Consider the following 21,272-nt stretch of genomic DNA (forward strand, 5'->3'; position numbering starts at 1 on the left):
TGGTGGTGCAGGTGGTGATGGCAGTGGTGATGGTGGTGCAGGTGGTGCTGGTGATGGCAGTGGTGGTGATGATATGGTGGAGGTGGTGATCACGGTGGTGCTGATGGTGCAGGTGGTGCTGGTGATCATGGTGCAGGTGGTGATGGTGATGGCAGTGGTGATGGTGGTGATGGTGATGCGAGGAGGAAAGGAAAGTGGGAGTAAGAGGAATAAAAGAAAGAAAGTACTCACCCTTTCTGTTTCACAAAGAGGTCATGAGACTCAACATAAAAATGTATGAGAAAGTGCCTTCTAAACTGTAAAGTGCTACCCAGTGAGTGGTGATAACTATGTTAGTGTGGTGATTACTGTGTGATAACTGTGGTTAGCAAACCTCCTACGTCCATGGGTCCCTCTACTCCTGAAGAGCACTGACTTTCATCCTTTACCCTTGTCTGCCATAACTGAAACAAGTCACTTCAAGAGGCAGAGTGTTGTCAAGTTCCCAGAGACACAAGGGAAATGCTCACGGCTCTGGGGCTGGGAGCTTCTTTAGCAGAATGGAACCCATTACTGTAGATCTAAGGGCTAAGGAGGGAGATGGGGCAAGGACATTTGGAACACGTAGAGCCCAGCAAACAGGACACAGAGACACAGTTTTGGTTTGGTTTGGTTTTTAAGTTGCTTTGATAATAGAAAGGAGGTATGAGGACTGTCTCTAGTTTTTGCTGAAGTCACGAGGATCCAAAGAGGCATAGAAGTGGGTTGTGCTACCCGTTTTGAGGCCAGGGCAGGAGAAGAGACAGGGAGAGGCAGCAGGGCTGGTGCCGCTGAATACTCCAGCTGCCCAGCAGGCTGTCATGGGAGCAAGCAGAGCCAGGACCTCTGCAGAGGACACACTAAGTCCCCTGGAGCAGGGATGTTCACTCCATGGACGTGTGCAGGACACCTACAGTGTGCAAGTGCTGGGGTGGCAGTAATGACAGCAGCTACCATTTGAGTGATGACTCTGGTTTCTAGTTCTCATTATTACCACTCTTCCCACTTTACTGGTAAGAAACCAAAGTTTCAGAAGATTATGTAGCTTGTCACAGAGAAATAATTTGATCCCTGGTGTACCTGACTCCAAAGCCCTCTCTCCTCTGTCACTTTGCCTTTCATTTAAAGACATTTCTTCACCAAAGGTGACAAAGACACTTGCTTCTGCTCTGCAGGCCCTCTGCCCCTGGAGAGGAGAAACACACAGAAAACACACACATTGTGATGAATGCTATCATCTGAAGAAAGGGTGCTGTAGCTGAGGGGAGGGACTGATTAATTCCAGCCCACTGGGGGTAGAGGAGGTAGGGGAGGGTTGGGAAGTCCACACAAGGTGATGACATTGAAGCTGGCTTGGCTCTGAGAGGGAGTCTGCCAGGTAGAGAGAGGGGCGGGGCTTGTCAGGGCACGAAGAGAGTTGCGCAGAACAGCCTGTCTGGTTTGCGTGAGCCTTTTGGTGTGGCTGGAGCTCAGTGTGGTGGCTGAGAATGAGGCCTGAGGGACAGGTGGGGCAGGACTGTGACAGACCTGGGAGCCAGGCTAAGGAGGCTAGATTCCACTTTAAGGCTGAGGGGAGCCTTTGGAGATTTTTATGCAGTAAAACAGCCTCGATGTCAATGGGAGGGGTTAGGGAGCTGCTTTAACACCCAGCCAGTGGTGGAGGCCTGGATGGAGATGGGCAGTGGGGACAGGCAGCATAGACAGGGTCTGCTTCCTTGGGCCAGGGGTTGGTGTGACTCCTCAAATGAAGGGGAGCATTTACGAGAGTTTTGAGGCCACTGCTGCACACTCCCTCCATCTGGAAAATTACATTCCAGCCCACAGGTCACTAAGCAAATGCCCCATTGTCCCCAGGAGTAATTCAGCCCTGATTGGTAATATCTGTCACCCTCTCCACTCCATTACGCCCAAAGAAAAGGTAATATCCCCGAGCCAGAGTGAACTCCTTAGAGAGGAAGGGGCTGGCCATATTCTGACAGCCAGAGCTGCCCAGTGAAGGACGGGCCACCTTAGAAGGAAATGACAGCCTGAGGTGGAGAAGGTCACCTGGAGGGATCACCTGCTGTGGGCAGGAGGCTGGCCTGCGTGCTGTTTGGGCACTCCAGGAGGGGGATGCAGGCAGCACGTGACAAACGTTGACTGTTCCCTCTGTACCGACCACACGCTGGACACCAGATAAAGAACTGAAGCAGGCCGGTCTCTGCCCTATGGGGTTTACGGAGGAACCCAGACTGGGGAGGGACCCAGGGATGGACAGAGATGCTGTCTTGGAGATAGGGGTAGTGAAGGGTCCAGGAGGAGCAGACAGGTCCATACCCAACATCCAAGGTGGCCTGCTTGGCACTCTTTGGGTTTGAGTCAGGTGCCGCTGGGCTGGGGCAGCCGAGGCAAGGCCAGCCTCCAGAGACGAAGACGTGAACTTGAGGAATTAGTAAGTGGGTAAGTCACTTCAACTTAGCGTCATGGGTAAGCCCAGAGAAACAGTCCAGTTGGAGGAGAGTTTTTGTTTTTTTAAACTGAACTGCTGTAAAACCAATGACACTGGCATACTTCTCAACTCACTCGGCTCAATTGCTACTTGCCCTCGCTAAACAGGTGAAATGTTTTTTTGCAAACCTGCTTTACTTTTAGGCTATTAAATGGTTTGTCCTGTCCCCTCTTTCTTTTTTTATTTTTTAAGATTTTATTTATTTATTTGACAGAGAGAGACACAGTGAGAGAGGGAACAGGGGGAGTGGGAGAGGGAGAAGCAGGCTTTCTGCGGAGCAGGGAGCCGGATATGGGGCTCAATCCCAGGACCCTGCGATCATGACCTGAGCCAAAGGCAGACGCTTAACAACTGAGCCACCCAGGCGCCCTGTCCTGTCCCCTCTTTCTTTGCTAGAAGTCCTGAATCTTAAGGCCAGACCATTTGAACCACCAGACACCTTCTAAATGAGGCCCTTGGAAAGGAAGGGCCTGTCCTCAAAAAATTGTGCAACTGAAGCATTCATCCTCAGGGGCAGCCCACGTCCCTTTCCAGCCCCTTTCTTCCCAATCCAGGTGCCCCAGGCGTCTGCCCAGGCATCTGTCCAGGGTTTCACAGAAGATTACACTGTCAACTTTCTGATGAGTTAGTCCCTATGAAGGTGAAGACTGATACAGGTTTAAACATGACATCATGTACTTTGGTTGGAGACCCCTAAGGAAAACCTTTAAGATCCAAAGGAATGTTTCTCTTTTTTTCACTGTGGTAAACTCATACATAACATAAAATTTGCCATCCTAACCATTTTTAAGTGCACACCTCAGAGGCACTAATTATACTCCAGATGTTGTGCGGCCATCACCACTGTCTACTTCCAAAGTTTGTCATGCCCTGAAACAGTTCCTCCTTCCCTCCAGCACCTCGTAGCCTCTCCTCTACTTTCGGTCTCTGTGAATTTGCCCATCCTCGACTTTTCATTTAAGTGAAATCTTACAATGTTTGTCCTTTCGTGACTGCCTTCTTTCACTTAGCGTCGTGTTTTCAGGGGTCATCCATGTTGTATCCTGTTAGACATTCATTCCTTTTTATGGCTGACTAATATTCTGTTGTGTGATTATCCCTCATCCACTGATGGATGCACCATTAGAGACCCCAGGAGAGAGGAAGATTTGGAGATCCCTGCTGCCCTTCCTTCCAGCTGCATCACATAGATGGCCCTTTCCTGCCCAGAGGCCCCTGGCGGGTACAGTAATCCAGAATCTCAGTCAGCCCACAGATAGAGACAGCTGTGCTATGGCAGGAACAGCACCAGAACAGCCATCAGGAAACACAAGTACTCATCTATGGGGTGGATGTGTGGCCTTGGACAAGTCCTCTTACTTGGGATGTGTGTCTTTGTAGGAGGTCCTTCCAGCTTCTAATATTCTACCAAGTCCCTCAGTGTCCTAAGAGACACTTGCAATGCAGCAAGTGGTGTGGGGCAGAGTAGACCCTCAGGAAATGTGTGTGACCTACTGCATGAAGGAGTGAAGGACCGAGAGAAAAATTGAAGAGTAGGAACTGAGGTATTCCAGTTTCTTCATCTCCCTTCATTAGAAATAGTCAGGAGGCTGTTTTAGAGGTCAGGTTGAATGATACTTCAATTATGAAACAATCTGGAATACAAGGTGCTGTCTGACACATTATTATTGTGTTTCTTGTCTTTGCACCTTGTACTGAGATGGAATTGTATGACTGGGCTTCTCATCAATTCTTTTTGGTGTAGAAATCTTGGCAGCTCCAATAAATACACTTGCATAAATTTAAGTGAATACACACAGGCTCTCTTAGTATGAATTCTCACACCTTGGTCTGTTATACAGCAGGTATAAGCTATGCAGTGTTCAACACAGATGGTGGGCATCACCCAGCTGTGCCATGCGTGTGTGTGTGTGTGTGTGCAGAAGCATGCACAAGTGTATAGACATGGCAGGCTGTCCATTGTTGTTCTTGTCTGAAGAGCTCTACCCTGGCATGGCTTCTGCTCATAAGGAGTCTGTGTTCTCTTAAAGCACAAATATTAATGATCTCCTTACTGAAGGACCTTTTTATTATAAAATCTATTTGTATTTATAGTGATCCTCAGAACAATGAGGAGAGGAACTCTTTGTTCCTTTCCATGTCTTGGAATCTGACTATGCCTTAGGCAGAACCGCACACATACCAGGGATTGGTATCCTCACTTGCCATAGAATTTTGAAGAGACTTTGGAAGTCCTCTACGACTTTGGAATTGGTGTTCAAGATTCCCAGAAAAACAAACAAATAAACAAACAAAGCAGTGATTCTTCTTCTCAAATAAAATCTTAATGCAGAAACCAGCATTATAAAGCCAATAAAAGTCTTCCAGATTAGTCAGAGATGGCTACTTCTTTTTCTTGTGTAGTCTCTGTCCTCACCCCATGATATCGGTTCCCTGGACTCTTTTGAACTGTGTTAGGATCCTTGGACAACTTAGCATGTGGGTACAAATGGTGCTGCTCTGGTTCAAGGTGGCAGGGGGTCAGTGAGCAAAGCCCCCCCTAACCTGTTACTGCTCCCAGAACAGCACTGTGGAAGCCCAGGGCTCTCTGCAACACTGCATTTTTTTAATGCTTAGCTAGTTCTTTTACAGACGAGGAGACAGACCCAGAGAAGTAAAGTGCCTTGCCCAAAGACACACAGCCAGTGGTACCAGAATCAAGATTATTACCATCAAAAGATAATTGAGTCTCTGTCCTATAGAATGAAAGGTAGGATACATGTACATGAAAAGATAAAGGGAAAACTAAAATTAACACTGTACTCATCAGTGTATATTAGTTCCACAAGTGTTTAGAAGACATGGTGGTTCCTGGAATCTGAGGCTCTCTCCACTGAATTTTTCTAAATATTTGAGACATGGGTGTTGCCATGGGCACCAGCTGCCTGCAGTAGTGCTGAGAAATGAGCAGGGAGAGAGGAAAGGAAGGGAGAAGAAGATGAAAATGGAAAGGCAGCAGTAAGGGGAAAGAGCCCTGGATAGGAAGGAAGGAAGACAGGAGTGTCTGAAAGGCTGAAGTCATCACACCTGCCCCAGGCAGGTAGGGCTTCACCCTTGATTTGGGAAAGGGGTCCTCCAGGAGCCCTGGGACTCCATTCCAGCGTATTCCCATTCCAGCCTTGACGTCCTCTCATCGGCAGGTTTGCATGCCTCCTTGACCCTTTCCAGGGTCAACACAGAACAGGAGGAACAGGAACTTCCCAGGTTGGCTTCCAAAGTTCCCGAGTTCCCAAAATCACAGATCAAAAGGGGCAGTTCACAGGCTGAGTGTTGTGCATTCTCAGAGAGCTCTGTGGTCCCTCAGGATTCAGGGGAGCATGGAGCTCTGGCCTCAGAACTCAGGCAGGAGGAGGGCTATGAGGCACAGGACCAGAGGCACCAAGACCTCAGCACAGCAAGAGAAAGGTCTTGGACAAACTTTTGCATTTCTCCACTCCATTCATTTTTGCCCTTAGGTGTTTCTGTGGCAACACAACATAGGTTTTAAAAGGATCAACCAAGCTGTTTCACTTCTTTACATTTTTGTTTGTTTCTTTCTTGGGTTTGGGGGGCGGTGGGTGGGATTAACTTCAAGGGCACTCAGTCCCTAAAGTCAGAATGAATACCATAGAGCCATCAGCATGCGCACGTGCTCAGAGGCAACACGCACCTACCCCTTCTCAGGATTCTTTGTCCAGACCCGTTCTTACTGGCCACCTGGACCCTTTCCAGTTCTATCTCAGATCCTTAAACAACTTAGTATGAGGACTGACCCAGTTGTGTCTCTGGGGATAAGCAGGGACCAGGAAGAAACCTTCCCCTGGCACCCAGGAAAGCGAGATGAGATGAATGGACCTTTGGACCAAGGGTCAGGGAATCTGCTTTCCCATCTTCTGCACATACCTCCCTGGCCTTGGTATCTTACCAGCATTCTGGATTTTCAAGTGAGGAGGTTAATTAAATACCCTCTAAGATTCTATCTCTCCAACTCAATGGCTTTAAGCAGGATAACTTCTGCCAAGGAGGTACATTCCCATAATGTGAAAGTGCTTTCCAAGGGATGAGATTGCCCCTTACCGAGAGGGATTCCAGCCTCATCTCTCCTCTCTTTAGTTGGCACGCTCTCCCTGGGCAACCTCATTCAGCCCTCCCTGCAAGCTGGACTCCCCCTGACCTCCTATGTCTGATCACCAGTAACCCCACAAATGTCCCACAAATGCTTTAACTCAGCAAGTCCAGAACTGATGGCTCTCCCCTCAAGTCCCCCACTGCAGTGAGAGGCATCACCATCCAGAGTCGCCCAAGTTAGAAAACTCGGGGGTGGGGAGCACTTCTGCTGTGTCTTTCCCCAACCCCTACATGCAGCCAGAAACCAAATTACCTTCTTTCTATCTCTAAAACCCACCTAGTTCTCGCCAATCCCGTTGTCTACCTTGGCTCAAGCCTCCATGGTCTCTGCATGGGTCACCCCCCAACTCCCTCCACCCCCATCGCCACCCTCACTCTCTAGACCGGTGCCAGATTATAGCGCACGTCTGACTCCAACATTCACTATCTCCTCAGGATAGAATCCGAGCACCAGGGGCTGCTCCAAAGCCCCTGGTCATCTTGCGCCTACCCACCTCTCCAGCCCCGTAACCTTCACTCCAGCTGATCAGATGCCCACATTACCTGAAGCTCTGCACACACACACCCCTTCCACAAACTCCCTCAGGTTGCACATGCTTTCCCTTTCAACTCCGTCCTGATGGGGTTTAACCCATCATCAACCGAATCAACCCATTTTAACCCAACGTCACCTAATTTTAAAAGACCAGAGGCTCCCACATACTGTTATTTGTTCCTGGGTCATGCTCCCCCACCCCACCTCTGTAATAGGTAGTGAGTAAAAGACAGTCCTGCCTCTGAGGTGCAGATTAATGCCGGCTTCTCCATTCCCTTCCCACAGCTACTGCCTGATCAGGGCCTTCATCGGCACATGGGCTAGTGGTTCTTAAACTTCAGGGTGCCTCAGAAACACCTGGAATCATCTGCAATGCACATTTCCAGGCTCCATAGCCAGGAGATCCACCTCAATAGGTCTGGGTAGGGCCCAGAATTCTGCATTTTTAAACTTTGCCTCCTCAAACTGCTTCACCCGGAGCTGGGCACAGTGAGGTCTGCACTCATGCCAAGTCTAGCAAATCAGAAAGAATGGATGGGAGCACAGGTATATGTGTGGGCTAGCCTCCCCCCACAGAGCTACCCATCAGACTTCAATGCCCCTGGGCTTGGAGCACCTTCCCAGCAGGCTGGGCAAGAGCGAGTATGCCTTCCCAGGTGAGCTCCATCTGACCCAACACAGGATGGGAAGATAGGTCCGGGAGTTCTGAGCCTACTGCTTCCTGGGGGCTGTGACTGGGCCTGTCCTGCTTGGAGGATCTGTGGCCGAATGCCATGTGGACCAGTGTTTTGTGGCTCCAGTGAGAGATGGGCTGAGGCTCCTGCAGAGGCGAGCAGTGGAGCATGAAGGCATCCAGGCAGCCTTTGCCTGGTGGGGGCCATTAAGGCTCTGCACTGGGAACAAGGTTGTGGGAGAAAGCAATTAGTGGTGAGGGAAGCCAGTGAATCAGCACACAGAGTCGGCTCGCTCTAATTGAGCCAACGAGTTTGTCCTGTTAAGTGTGGGCTCCCAGGGACAGGAGCTTCATCCTTAAATGCAAAGCCTTCTTCAAGGTGGCAAAGGGAGGTAAAACACTACCTCCCACCCTTTGAGAAAAGAGATGAGCCTTTTTCTTCACTGCCCCACCCCAGTGCCTGCCTCTAACCTGGAAATGCTGATTTTCTCAGCTGACGGGGTCTGTCTTTGGACAAAGATTTTTATTTTCTCAAGAAAGAGAGAGATTTCTAGTTCAGGGTCAGGGTATATGAGCAGATTGCCTGTGTTTCAACTGTTGTTAGGAGCTTTTTGATGTCTCAACTTCTTTGCGGCTGTATTCCTGGTCTATCAGTTTGGAGAATGTGGTTAGTACACTCCCCCAAGATGGTTTCTTTTTCTTCAGGGTTTGTTACCTCAAGGTGGCGGTACACTTTTCCTGTGGTTTTGTCCCCTCCTTTCTGAGCACTGTTCTCCTCTGTCTTGGCATCATTTCCCTCTAGATCAAGACATTATGAGTTCTCTTCTGAGAAGGTACAATGAAACATTCACTGATTAACTAAATAAGATGTTTTTCCAAAATGTGTCATTTTTCTACCACCCTAATATTTGCATTTTAATGGGACATTTGAAGACTAAAAAAAAACCCTTAATGCCCAATGAATTGGAGGTCTAAGGTTGGAACAGACTGGGAAGTTGGTAATCTGGCTAGGAGGTCCTACCCAGGTCCTCCTAGATCCCACCACAGAGTGGGCAGCACTCTCCTCCACCTGCTTGTGAGATCTGCTGGTTCAGAACTTTCCAGATCCCCGATCTCATTGACTTTATTTTTCTCTCCCTTCTATTTTTGTTTCCTAGGAACGAGTGGAATATCTCTTTCTCATAATTTTTACTGTGGAAGCATTTCTAAAAGTAATAGCCTATGGACTTCTCTTTCACCCCAACGCTTACCTCCGCAATGGTTGGAATTTACTAGATTTTATAATTGTGGTTGTAGGGTAAGTATCACTACCTTTCTCTCTTCCCTCCCCTCACCCCTTACTATCCACCAACATGTGCCTCTGTTTCCTTCTGTTATTTGTATCTCTTTTTTATTTGGTCACAGCGGCACTGGGCACCAGGCAAGATGAGAGGATCCATTAAAAGTCACTTTGAATTCAGACTTTCTCCAAAGGGAAAAGAGCTCTTACTTAAGAACATCTCCCTCACATACATGCTCACATGCGTGCATTCACACACACACACACACACACACCCCACAACACAGAGTGGAACCTGAGGGCTTTTAATGGAACTCAGCATCCTCTTTGCAGCTGAGGAGATTCCTCTGCTTGAGGTCTTTTATTCCATCCCCAACCACATCTGGCCCGACAGCTCTTCGAACCAGTTCCCCTGCTGTGTTCCTGAGCAGAGTTCGTCCAGTTGGCCTGGCGAGCAGCCCATGGGCATGGGGGTGGGGCTGAAGCTGGCATAGGTGCCATGGATGCCCACTCTCACCTCTACAGTGGGCCTCATCGGGGGCCCCAGGAAACAGGCTGCTTGAGATAAGTGGGTGAGGAAACAACAGAGAACTTAGAAGGGCCAAGGTCGTGGGTGGCCTAAGTAGAACCAAATACACCTTCCCCAAACACGCTGTTCCGCTGTAGCATGAGATAAATCAAGGTCAATATATGCTTTAAAAAAAAAAGCAATGTAAAGAATCATAAATAAAATTCGGAAGTGGTGATCTCCTTATCTAGGAGTTAGCAACTTTACAAAAAGATCCTGTACATGTGCTATGTGAAATGTAGTTCATTAAGACACAGTTGATGAAGTTTTAACTGCTCCTCTCTTTTGTGAAGGGAGGGCACCCTACAGCAGATTCTACTTGGGCTTCTCGAAGCTGATCTGTCGTTTCTCTGAGCCTGGAGAGTGGTCACATGGTGGCCACCTTGCATTTTTACTCCCGTGGAGTTCCGCTAGCCTTCAGCGTCAAGGTCAATATGTCACTGGGCCCATATCCCAGGAACCTATTTTTGATTGGCACCATTTGTGCCATCCCAGTGAAGACAGGTCCTTGTGGACTCCTCCAGAGCACTCACTGCTCATCATCTCATGGGAGTGTCTGGTCTTTCCTGCAGGAAATAACAAGAGCAAATCAAGACCATTGAGAAGTTATATCCTTGCCTCTGGCCATCTGGATGACTTATTAGGGTTGTTTGGAACTGCTTTAGGGGTTTTTCTTTGTTGTCTTTTTTTGCACAGCCAATGAAAGACACACTTTGGCCACATTAACACCAAGGATATTTGGGTGACATGAGAAGCACTAAAGTTATTGGAGTATTTGCCAGGCATAGATCTGGCTCCAGAGGACTCAGAGTGAGGATGCAGTTATAAGAGAATTTGCTGCTTTTGTTCACACCAGGATAAACAAAGAATAACCAAACAAATGCCTTGAATTAACTCCGGTAAACCATAGCAAAGGCATTTAAGGTGCCTTGTTCCACATGCCCCTAAATCCTTTCAAATTCAGTGTCTTTCTCACGGCCTCGGGCTCTGGGGAACCTTTCACATATGCCTAGAAAAGAGCCCCAGGAATGAGATTGCTAGAGAGATAAGGGTGCCTTCAGGGACTAATTTTGTTTTGGCAGAGAAACTATATCTTCTTCTCATGTTTATGGAATGAGTTAGAGTTGACTGCGTACCATGCTCTGCCCCCTCCAGGGCCTCAGCTGCAGCCTGGGAGGTCGAAACCGGAAGCACAGAGCAGAGCTTAAACCAGAGCTCAGGAGGGAGGGAGCAGATGCCTTGCCTTGCGGTCTGCGTCTTCTGCTTGTTTGGACCTTGCTTTACCCCTCGCCCTGCTGCTCCTCCTGGTAACCGCAGAGGGCAGGCTTCGTGGGGTCAGCCCAGATTTCAGTCACATCTTTCTGGGGTCTGGGCCATGAAGCTGATGAAGAGGAAAGCATCCAGACTGGCCCTCTTCCAAAAGATGCCTCTGGTTGGCTGTTTAAGCCACAGAGTTTTTGATGCTAGTGGTTGCTTAGCTTGTGGCTCACATGACCAGTTGGGCTTTTCCCCCATTACTAGCATGCACGGACATATTTGACACCCAGTTTCTCTTCTCCAAGGGCATTGGTCCTAGCAGCTCTCTGTCTAGTCTCAATCTTGGCCCATCCTTCTAACTTGAAAAAATCACACACACACACACACACACACACGGTGTAGCAACCTCCTCTCTACTGCTATGCCTCCTTTTCCTGCCCTTTTTTTTTTTTCTTTAGTAAATGGATATCTGTCTATTTCCCTTATGTCTCCTGGGAAATACCTACTCTCCTGGGCCCCTCCTCTGCAGCCACTTAGGGGACGGTTTCTTGGGCTCTCCTACAATCAGAGGGGAATCTGCCTTGCCCTGGGAGAGCCGGGTTTGCCTGCCTGCTGCCTGAGTGCCAGGCCAAGAGCTGCTCTCTCATGTCGGCATTGCCACGCGGGGTCCTGTGACAAGAGGCATTGCCTAACCCCCACAGACCTGTCACATTTCCTTCCTAAAGTGGAAGGGTGTCCTTGGTACAGTGGGGAGATGAGACTGCTGAATGAAAGTGGGGAGGACTTCAGAGGCCTCTGTGAGCTACCTCTCCCCACCTCAAGCCAGGGACCTAGGGATCCTCACTAGATCCCCCTGCCTGAGACATTCTACTCCAGCTGCAAGGGCTTTTGCTACCATCTCTCTCCCAGTATGGTGGCCCTGCCTTTCTGAACTGCTGGGCCCTCTAGAGCTGTGTTGTCCTCTTTTTAAAAGCTCCAACTCCAGCTAAGGAACTGCCAGACACAACTCCTGAAGAATCCCCCTGCCAAGCATCCATATCTGAACCCAGCCCTTAGGGACAGATAGGCACAAAGCAGTGGGTTCAGCTTTACAGTATCTAATCAAGGAGAAACACACCAGCCCCTACAAGCCAAGAACACTTCCTAGACCCATTCCTGAATTTTCTACCTTTTCAAAATTAAAATCAGACACTTAATAAAGTGTCTGCGTCAAGTTGGGGCAGAGAAAAGAAAAGAAAGTTGTCTAACCTCTGTTCCCTTCAATAAATAATATTATGTGAACATCTTGTACCCTAATAAGCGTATTGCTTTCTTCCAGGAAATACTAGGAACCAAATCTGGTTTGGATTTGGAATGTTGTTTGACAAACTTGCAAACTGGTCTCCATTTTCTAAGATTTCAGCGATCTAGACTTGAGTGGAAAGAACATTTCTCTGCAGAGAAAGAAGCCCGTTTCCCCCATCCTGGCAACTCTGCCTGGGGTTCAAGGCATCACCAGCTAACAATATGACACCATCAAACTGCCAAGCTGAGCTGAAAGAATCACAGGGCTGAGAAAGACTTTAGATGTGGTCTGGCCAGAGTTGTCAAACTTCTTTTAGCTACAAAACCCATTGTTCAAGCAAAGCCTTACTCAGAGAGCCACAAAAGCCACTCTATTCCCGCCACTTATCTCTGGCCTCGCTGCCCAAGAAGTCCCTAAGCAGTTCCATGGAGCACAGTTTGGAAATCCTTCATCTAGACCAACCCCATCCTCGCTGGGCCCTGCCTAGATTTGTGTTTCTGCAAAGCTAAGCCCCCAGCTGCAGCCTCCTGTGTTTCCAGATCCAGTTCCCTGGGCATGAGTCATTTCAGGAGCTCAAGCCTATTCCTCAAGAACGAAGTTGCCCTGGCCTCGAATGCAGGTCAGATGTGGGGCCCCAGTTCTGATACCTGGGCTTCCCCCTTGACCCCCGGCCACAGCCCAGCACACACTCTGCTGACAGTGAGTTGGTAGTCATCTCTCGTATAAAGGACAGAAATTGCCCCCATGTGTCCTTTCCCCTATTTTTCTTGGTTACCACAAAAGCCCAAAATTCCCGGCTCCCATTCCCACGTGGTTCTTTGAACCCTGTGCCCCCTCTCCCTCACCATCCCCCTGAAACCTTTCCACTGTGCCTTGTGTTCCCCACAGCCCACTGCCCATTCAGGGGTCAGCAGACATTTTCTGTAAAGGGCCAGATACACATTTTCAGCTCACAAGCTATGCGCTTTGTCCCGACAAGTCACCTCTTCCGAGAAAACAGCAATGGACAGCAGCAGTATGTGAATGAGGGGTGTAGCTGAGCTCCAGCAAAACGCCATGTACAGAGCGAGTGGCCCAAGGGCTGCCCTAAACCCTCAGCTTTGTCTCTGGCCACTCACTTAACCTTCTGGCTCCCCCAAGGGTCCTACTCCATCACAGTCTCTCAAGAGATGGCCACTCTCTCCCAAATGCCTTGTTCCACAGCCAGGAGGTCAGGAGAGGGGCCCTGCATTTCTCTTATTTCTGCTTTCAGACTGCTGGCCCTCCCCGCTTCCTAGCCACCTCTGATTCTGATGTGTGTGATCAAACCCTTCCACTCCTACTTCTCCCTATGGGGTCCCCTTCTAGGCCTCTGGGGACTCCTCATTCCTTGAAGACAGGAGCTCTTGGCTCACTCTCAACTCTCTCCAACCTCACTATTCCTGCTGTCCCCTCCAGTAGCTTCTTGGTTCCTTGATATCTACACCCCCCACCCCCCGCCCAGGGATCCTGACTCCATCCTATCTCAGATGCCCACTCCCATGGTGATAGCCAATATCCCTGCGGTAACTAATAGCCGTGCCCTCCCCCATAATCTCAAACCAAACACCCTGCTCTGGAAACACTACCAGCCATCTTTCCAGCTTACTCCCTCTAGCACTTTGACTCTGACAATCCATTCATCCTGTCCCATACTCTCTGTTCCTCTGCCCGTTGTGTCCAGTCCTCCTTTTAACCAGCTTAGATGCCCAGCCCCATCACAATCTCTCACTTGTGTGTACAGTCAACTTCCTTCTTCCTCTCTTCACTTACCTTGCTCATTTGGAAAAACACCAACCCTAATCAAATCCAACTAGATGGAAATCCATCTGGTACCTGAAGCTGTGCCACTAAAAGGGGTAGAGAAACCTGCAAAGCTGAGCTGATGGGTTTCACCTGACACTTGTGACCACAAACTTCAAATAGGTCCTTGATGATACCTGGCAACCCTACTCTATGTGCTACTCCATTCACTCCTCCACTTACTTTGGTGAGTCTTTTATACCTTAGCCTCCCCCTTTAAACTTCCAATACCTGCTCCCCATTCACATTTTCAGCCGATGACCTTGCTACCTGTTTCCCTGAGAAAACACATGTAACCAAGGAGAACATCTGTACCCCTATGATGTACCTTCCCATTTGAACCATGATAAACCACCCTTCCCCTATCTAGGGCCAGTACCCTTCAGGGTGCAAGAGATCCCTTCCGCCTCCTGCAGGACAGCAATCCTTCCAGTAATTGTTCTCTCTCTTCTGCATGGTCAGATTGTCTATCTCTGTTGCATACCTCCCGTCACATATAAAAATGCCGCTGGATCTCCCATTTAAAAACAAACACGACTCCCTTGATTCCACACCCTCTTCTGGCAACCATCTTTTTTCTTCTACTACCTTTTCCAGAAAAATTCCTCAGAAGTGTTGTCTATACTGTAGCCACTAGCGACCAGCCGTGCGGCCACTCCGTACAGGATATGTGGCTAATCGGAGTTGAAACACGCTGTCCATGTAACATATATGGCAGATTTCGAAGATTTAGCACAAAAGGAGTAACACACATCTCATGAAAAATTCTTTGGATTTATTACAGTTGAAATGATAATATTTTGGTTATGTTGTAGTAAATAAAATATATTATCACAGTTAATTTCGCCTGTTTTTACTTTTTTAATGTGGCTGCTAGAAAGTTTAAATTATATATATGCCTCATAGTTGTGGCTTGCATCATATTTCTGTTAGCGCTATCTCAGACTTTTCTTCCTATCCTCTCTTGAGCCCATATCCATTAGGCATTTGTCCCCATCACTTCTCCAAAACAGTTGTTTTCAAAGTCTCAGGAGTCTGCATGTTGCTAAAGCCAGTGGTTAGTTTCCCATCCTTGTATCTGCAGCACAAAGCCAATGTCTATGGGATCTTCTATTTGTGCCCAGGCAAAATCAAAGGGGAATCATTAGGAGTAAGGAGGTGTGTGGGGACGAGAGAGGGTGTGGTTCCTGGCCATGTGAGGGCAGGAGCTAGGAAACCATGGAGTGGAGAGAGGGCACTGCAAAGGGACGGAGACACTCCAGCAAACTTTAGCAACTTTACACTTCTGTCCAGGCCGCCCAGCTTACACAAAACCAGTTGTGTTTGTGCACGGCTTTATGACTGCAAAGGGCCTGCCCATCGCCTCTCAGACCTCTCTGGGCAGTGGTGATGCCCTTGGCAGGGCGATACCCACACCGAGGGGATGTCATCTTAGGATGGTCACAGTCCTTCCCACGCACACACCTTGGCTCTGGTTCCTGGGCTGGGGATGCCTGCAAACTCTGCTCTCCCAAGCTTCCTCCAGAGAATTCAGGGTCTGACAGCTCCGTCTCCCCTTCCTCTCTTCTAGGCTTTTTAGTGCAATTTTAGAACAAGCAACCAAAGCCGATGGGGCAAATGCTCTGGGAGGGAAAGGAGCTGGATTTGACGTGAAGGCACTGAGGGCATTCCGTGTGCTGCGCCCCTTGCGCCTGGTGTCTGGAGTCCCAAGTAAGTAAAGCCATTCTTCTGGTTCACAGTGGTATCTTGTCACCCACCCCCTGCTGTCCTGTGCTGAGTTGCCAGGAGCACTTTGCCAGAAAAATTGATTCCATATAAACAGCGGTGTTTTTTCTTAAATGAATTTCTTTGCTTTAAAGAACCTAACTCTGATGTGAGTCCATGAGAACACACTGTAGCCCCAGCTCCTGTAAACTCCTGGAAAGAATCCATAGCAGCCAAACAGCCAAATGAAGACAGGCTACCCAGAGAAAGAAATCCCTTGGCCATCTGAGCCCCGCCCCCACTCCCTCCCCCTACCCCCAGGCCCTGGGCTGGGATTTAAATACATTTGCAGCAGAGGAGCCTGGTGAGCAGAGAAGGCTAATCCCTGAGGCTCAGGGTCAAAGTATTTTAGCCAATGAGATTATCTCTACTTTCTGTATTTTTCCAAAGAACAATCAGAAAAGCATCAGTGGATGTTCAAAAAGTTCTATTTGCCATTTCTCTCAACCCTCTCCTTCTTTCATGTCAAATGGGACATTTCCGGCTTCAGAAGCCCTATTTATGGACAGGCTGCCTGCCTTTGTGAGAATTGGTTTTGCCCAAGGGTGGAGGGTGTTCAGCTCTCTGAATCAGGCCAGAGGGCATTGGAGAGATATTGTCTATCCAGATATCAGTCCGGTGGACAGCCCCTCTTCTACCTCTTCCTCCAGAAGCCTGCCCCACTATGGATGAACCCCAGGCACTGAAAACAGCAGCTTCGGGCACCCAGCATCACCTCCAACAAAGCACAGCCCCAGTTGCTCTTGGGGATTAAGTCAACTTTCAGAGAGCTCCTCATTCCACTCCTCCTTGATCGATTGGTGCGATCTGAGCATAATTCTGGACTTGCGTGCTGAGATTTTTCCCTCTCAAGTCAGCTCCATCAGATCTGGCCCATAATTCAAGGTAGAGAAGGTCCCTATGACTGGGCTGAAACCATACAAGCTTGGAGATGGGAGCAGGGGACAGGAAAACAAAGACGTCCTCTGAACACCAAGCCCTTACCATAGAAACGTGAAGAACCTTGTATTAACCTGTTCTATTCTTTCCGTACGTGCACAGAAGAGTGAAAATATTTTCCCAAAGAAACCTAACTAACCAGCAGCAGAGCAGGACTAGGAAGTCAGGTCTCCTGACTTCCAAACCAACTTTCTCTCCTATACAACTTCTTGTAAAGGATTAGCTAGTATAAAACTCTTGATTGTCTTAGACTTTTACAAATATATCCCATCTCTTCAATTACATTATAAGCCCCTAGAAGCCCAGAACTGTGGCTTATATTGTCTCTGTTCCTGCACCATGCCTACAATGGTCTCTACAAGTTAGGGGAATTTACTAGATAAATGAAGGCAAGAGTTGGAATGTTTTCTTTGCAGTGGAGCCCCTTGGGCAAAGTCTGTGGTCTGTCTTAAACTCAAAAGTGAACGTGGAGCTAAGCCACACAAACACATTTGGAACAGATTCTTTCTACTTGGCCTTAACCATTTTAGGGCATCTAGGACTGGAAACAGTATACAGTCGACCCTTAAACAATGTGGGGATTAGGTGTGCTGATCCCCACCTTGCGCAGTTGAAAATTAACATATAACTTTTGACTCCTCCAAAACTTCACTACTAATAACCTACTGTTGACCAGAAGTCTTACCAATAACATAAACAGTTAACACATATTTTATAGGTGTTATACTATATTCTTATAATGAAGTAAGCTAGAGAAAAGAAAATGTTATTAAGAAAATCATATAGGGGTGTGCCTGGGTGGCTCATTCGGTGAAGTGTCTGTCTTCAGCTCAGGTCATGATCCCAGGGTCCTGGGATCGAGCCCTGCATTGGGCTCCTTGTTCAGTGGGGAGTCTGCTCCTCCCTCTCCCTCTGCCCCTCCCCATCTCATGCTCTCTCTCTCTCTCCCTCAAATAAATAAATAAAATCTTAAAAAAAAAAAAAAAAGAAGAAAAAGAAAGAAAGAAAGAAAGAAAGAAGGAAGGAAGGAAGGAAGGAAAGAAAGAAAGAAAGAAAGAAAGAAAGAAAGAAAGAAAGAAAGAAAGAAAGAAAGAAAGAAAGAAAGAAAGAAAGGAAGGAAAGAAAGAAAGGAAAGAAAGGAAAGAAAGAAAGAAAGGAAAGAAAGAAAGAAAGAAAGAAAGAAAGAAAGAAAGAAAGAAAGAAAGAAAGAAAGAAAGAAAAGAAAGAAAGAAAGAAAGAAAGAAAGAAAGAAAGAAAGAAAGAAAGAAAGAAAGAAAGAAAGAAAGAAAGAAAGAAAGAAAAGAAAAGAAAGAAAGAAAGAAAGAAAGAAGAAAGAAAGACTGGGTGGCTCAGTCAGTTAAGCATCTGCCTGCTCAGTGGGGAACCTATTCCTCCCTCTCCATCTGCCCCTCCCCACCCTGCTCGTGTGCTCTCTTGTGCATGCTCTCTCTCGAATAAATAAATTCTTTAAAAAAAGAAAGAAAATCATATGGTGGGAAAAAATACATTTACAGTACTGTTCTGTATTTATCCAAAAACAGTCTGCCTGTAAGTGGACCTACACAGTTCAACTCATATTGTTCAAGGTTCAACTGAGTATGATGGCCAAGATCCAATTTCCCTTTTGTGAAGCCTAAATTCTTTGGGTTTTCTTGGTCAGTCAGCCATAACTCAGTAGGCTAAAATCAAGGAATGAGAAGGAAGGGGAGAATAACTTTGAACATGACTTTAAGGAGCTTAATATGATGGTACAGCCAATGTGTCAGTGATAGGAACTATGAACTATTCCAAACTTCCAACCAAACTACAGCAGACATAATGAATCTTACCCTCTAATATACATGATTATTAGGAGCCCACACTTTCAGAGCATTGTTCTGGGTATGAGGACATACCATAAAAAACAAATATAGTCCTTTTACTTGAGGAATCTGACAATCTAATAAGAGTGTATCAGTCAGCTTTTGCTATAAGAACAAACAATCCCAAATTCTCAGTGACTTAAAATCAGAAACATTTATACCTGGTCATGTTACATGATGATGTTGGCCAGCTGCCACTTTTCTGGGCTTAGCTGGACTCTGGGCTTGACCAGCTTCTATATGCTACCTCATTCCAGAGCCCAGGTTGAAGAAGCATCCAGTAGGCCATGTTGTCCTCATGGCAGAGGGCAGATGCTCAAAAAGGGGGCAAAGAGCTAAGCCACACAAGCATATTTTAGGCTTTTGCTCAAAATGGCTTATATCATGGCTACTCACTTTCCAGGGGCCAAAGCAAGTCACATTGCTATCTTTGTCCCAAGGATAATGGGACACAGAATTATACTGTACCTACAGAGAAGCAAGGGTGAATAATTGTGAACAAAGAGCACAGTCTAAAACAAAGAGATTGAGGAGTTTATTAGCAGAAATAGTTACAGTAATTACTCTAGTACAGAAGTTCTTAATTAGAGATGCATATGGTTGAGAGTCACTCGTGCTTCAGTGCATTAAAAAGGAGAATCAGATTAGATACAGTAGCTAGGGTTCCACTGTAAAAACTTCCTAAAGAAGGTGTCCCATCTCCACATGCATTTAATTAATGGTAGAACTGTAGAGTGGGGTCAGGAAGAGGTAACATACCTTGGAATTCTCTCATCAAGAAGATGAGGACATGGTACAGTACCTCAAAGATAAGGCCTTAATAGTACCTACCATGCAGTCCAAGAAGTTAGCTTTGTCGTTGAAGATGATCACACTGAGATGGTTTTGCAGTTGTGGGCAGCCTTGCAGGTGGCTTCATGCTTATACATAGGGCTAACAATTGTGTCTTGTGTTCCATGGGTCGCCAACAGAGTAGCTCTTTTTGGAGCTTAAAGGAAGGGCTAATCCAGCCTGTCACCCTTTCTCCTGGAGAGGTATATGTGCGACTTTTAAATAGTAAAGTATGTAGATCACAGTGAACAAGTGCCCTGGGCTAGTTTGGTTGATATCATCCAGAAAGATGTCAGCAATATCTCCTACCACTACAAACCTAGACAAATTCCATTTCGTAGACCTTTTAGGTGTCTTCTTTCATATTTCAGCAGAACTCCTCGAAAGAGTTGCCTCTATCTGTTGTCTTCAATTCTTGTCTTCTCGTTCTCTCTTAAATCCACACCAGTCAGGCTCTCTCCCCCATTACTCCAGTAAAACATCTCTTGTCAAGACCACCAGTGATTTCCACATTACAGAATCCAGTGGTTAGTTTTCTGGTGCTGTTGTATTTGATCTAGCTGCAGCATTGGATGTAGCTGATCATCCCTTGTCTTTTTTTTTTTTTAAACATTTTATTTATTTATTTGACAGAGAGAGAGCACAAATAGGCAGAGCGGCAGGCAGAGGAGAGGGAGAAGCAGACTCCCTGCAGAGCAGGAAGCCCAACGCGGGGCTCGATCCCAGGACCCTGGGATCACGACCTGAGCCGAAGGCAGATGCTTAACCGACTGAGCCACCCAGGCGCCCCTATCCCTTGTCTTTAAATCACTGTCATCACTTGGCTACCAGGACACTGTTCTTTCTTAATTCGTTTGCTTTTCCTTATCAGAATCACTTGCTGATTTCCCCTCACATTCTCATCCTCTTAACACTGGAGAGCTGCAGTCTCGATCCTTAGACCTCTTCTATATCTCAGGGATACTCTGTTCCCTAGTATCTGGCATTAAATATCCTGAGCCTTCTGGCATTAAATGTCACTTAAATGTCTTCTAATAACTACAAACTGTATGTTACCAGCCCAGACCTCTCTTCTAAACTCCAGGCTTGTATACCTACCTGCCTATTCCATTCCTTTAATATGATGTCTAAGCATCTCGAACTTACCACATCCATAACAGAACTTCCAATCTTCCCAAAGTCTTTCCTGTCTTGGTCAATGTCAGCCTCATCCTTCCAGGTACACAGGCCAAAAATCTTGGACTTACTGCTTTCTCTCACCCTTTGTAGGCAATCCTCCAGGAAATCCTATCGGCCATACCTTCAAGAAACTCCTGTTTCTTACCACCTCCAACACCTCTCACCTGGATCATTACAGTAGCTTCCTAACTGGATTCTCTGTTTCCATGCTCACCCTTTGCCACAGCTTAGTCTCAACACAGTAGCCAACATGGTCCTTTTGAAATACAAATCCTTGTAAAATATACATCACAGCTGTGCTCAGAGCCCTTCAAGTCTCCCCTCACTCACTGATGAGAACCAGAGTCCCACAGGGCCCTACACAGTCTCACTTGTCTCTCCTCTGAAATCATCTCCCTCCACCCTTCCCTTCTGTCTGTCCCTCCTTGCCAGCCTCCGTGACCTCTTTGCCATGCTTCCAACATTCCAAACCCAGCAAGACTTCATGCTTGCTGCTTCTTGTGTCCACAACGCCCTTTCCCCACTCTCTGCTGGGCTGGCCTGCTCACCAGACCAATCTCCACAGAAATGTCATCTTACCAGAGAGGCCCGCTCTCCCCACCCATGTCAGCCATGCTCATATCTCCT

At 47.3% G+C, this 21,272-nt stretch overlaps 1 protein-coding gene across 1 annotated transcript in view; it reads left to right on the forward strand.

Annotated features, from left to right (window-relative positions):
* Positions 1–21,272, forward strand: part of CACNA1C (calcium voltage-gated channel subunit alpha1 C) — a 645,253-nt gene that overhangs the window by 370,847 nt on the left and 253,134 nt on the right. The window contains exons 4-5 of the mRNA XM_035028541.1: positions 9,018–9,157; positions 15,641–15,780. Coding sequence (XP_034884432.1) covers positions 9,018–9,157; positions 15,641–15,780 — 280 coding nt within the window. The remainder of the gene's footprint in view (positions 1–9,017; positions 9,158–15,640; positions 15,781–21,272) is intronic.

This window comes from Mirounga leonina, unplaced genomic scaffold, assembly GCF_011800145.1.
Source record: "Mirounga leonina isolate KUSES-001 unplaced genomic scaffold, KU_Mleo_1.0 Mir_201, whole genome shotgun sequence".
Taxonomy (NCBI): Eukaryota; Metazoa; Chordata; class Mammalia; order Carnivora; family Phocidae; genus Mirounga; species Mirounga leonina.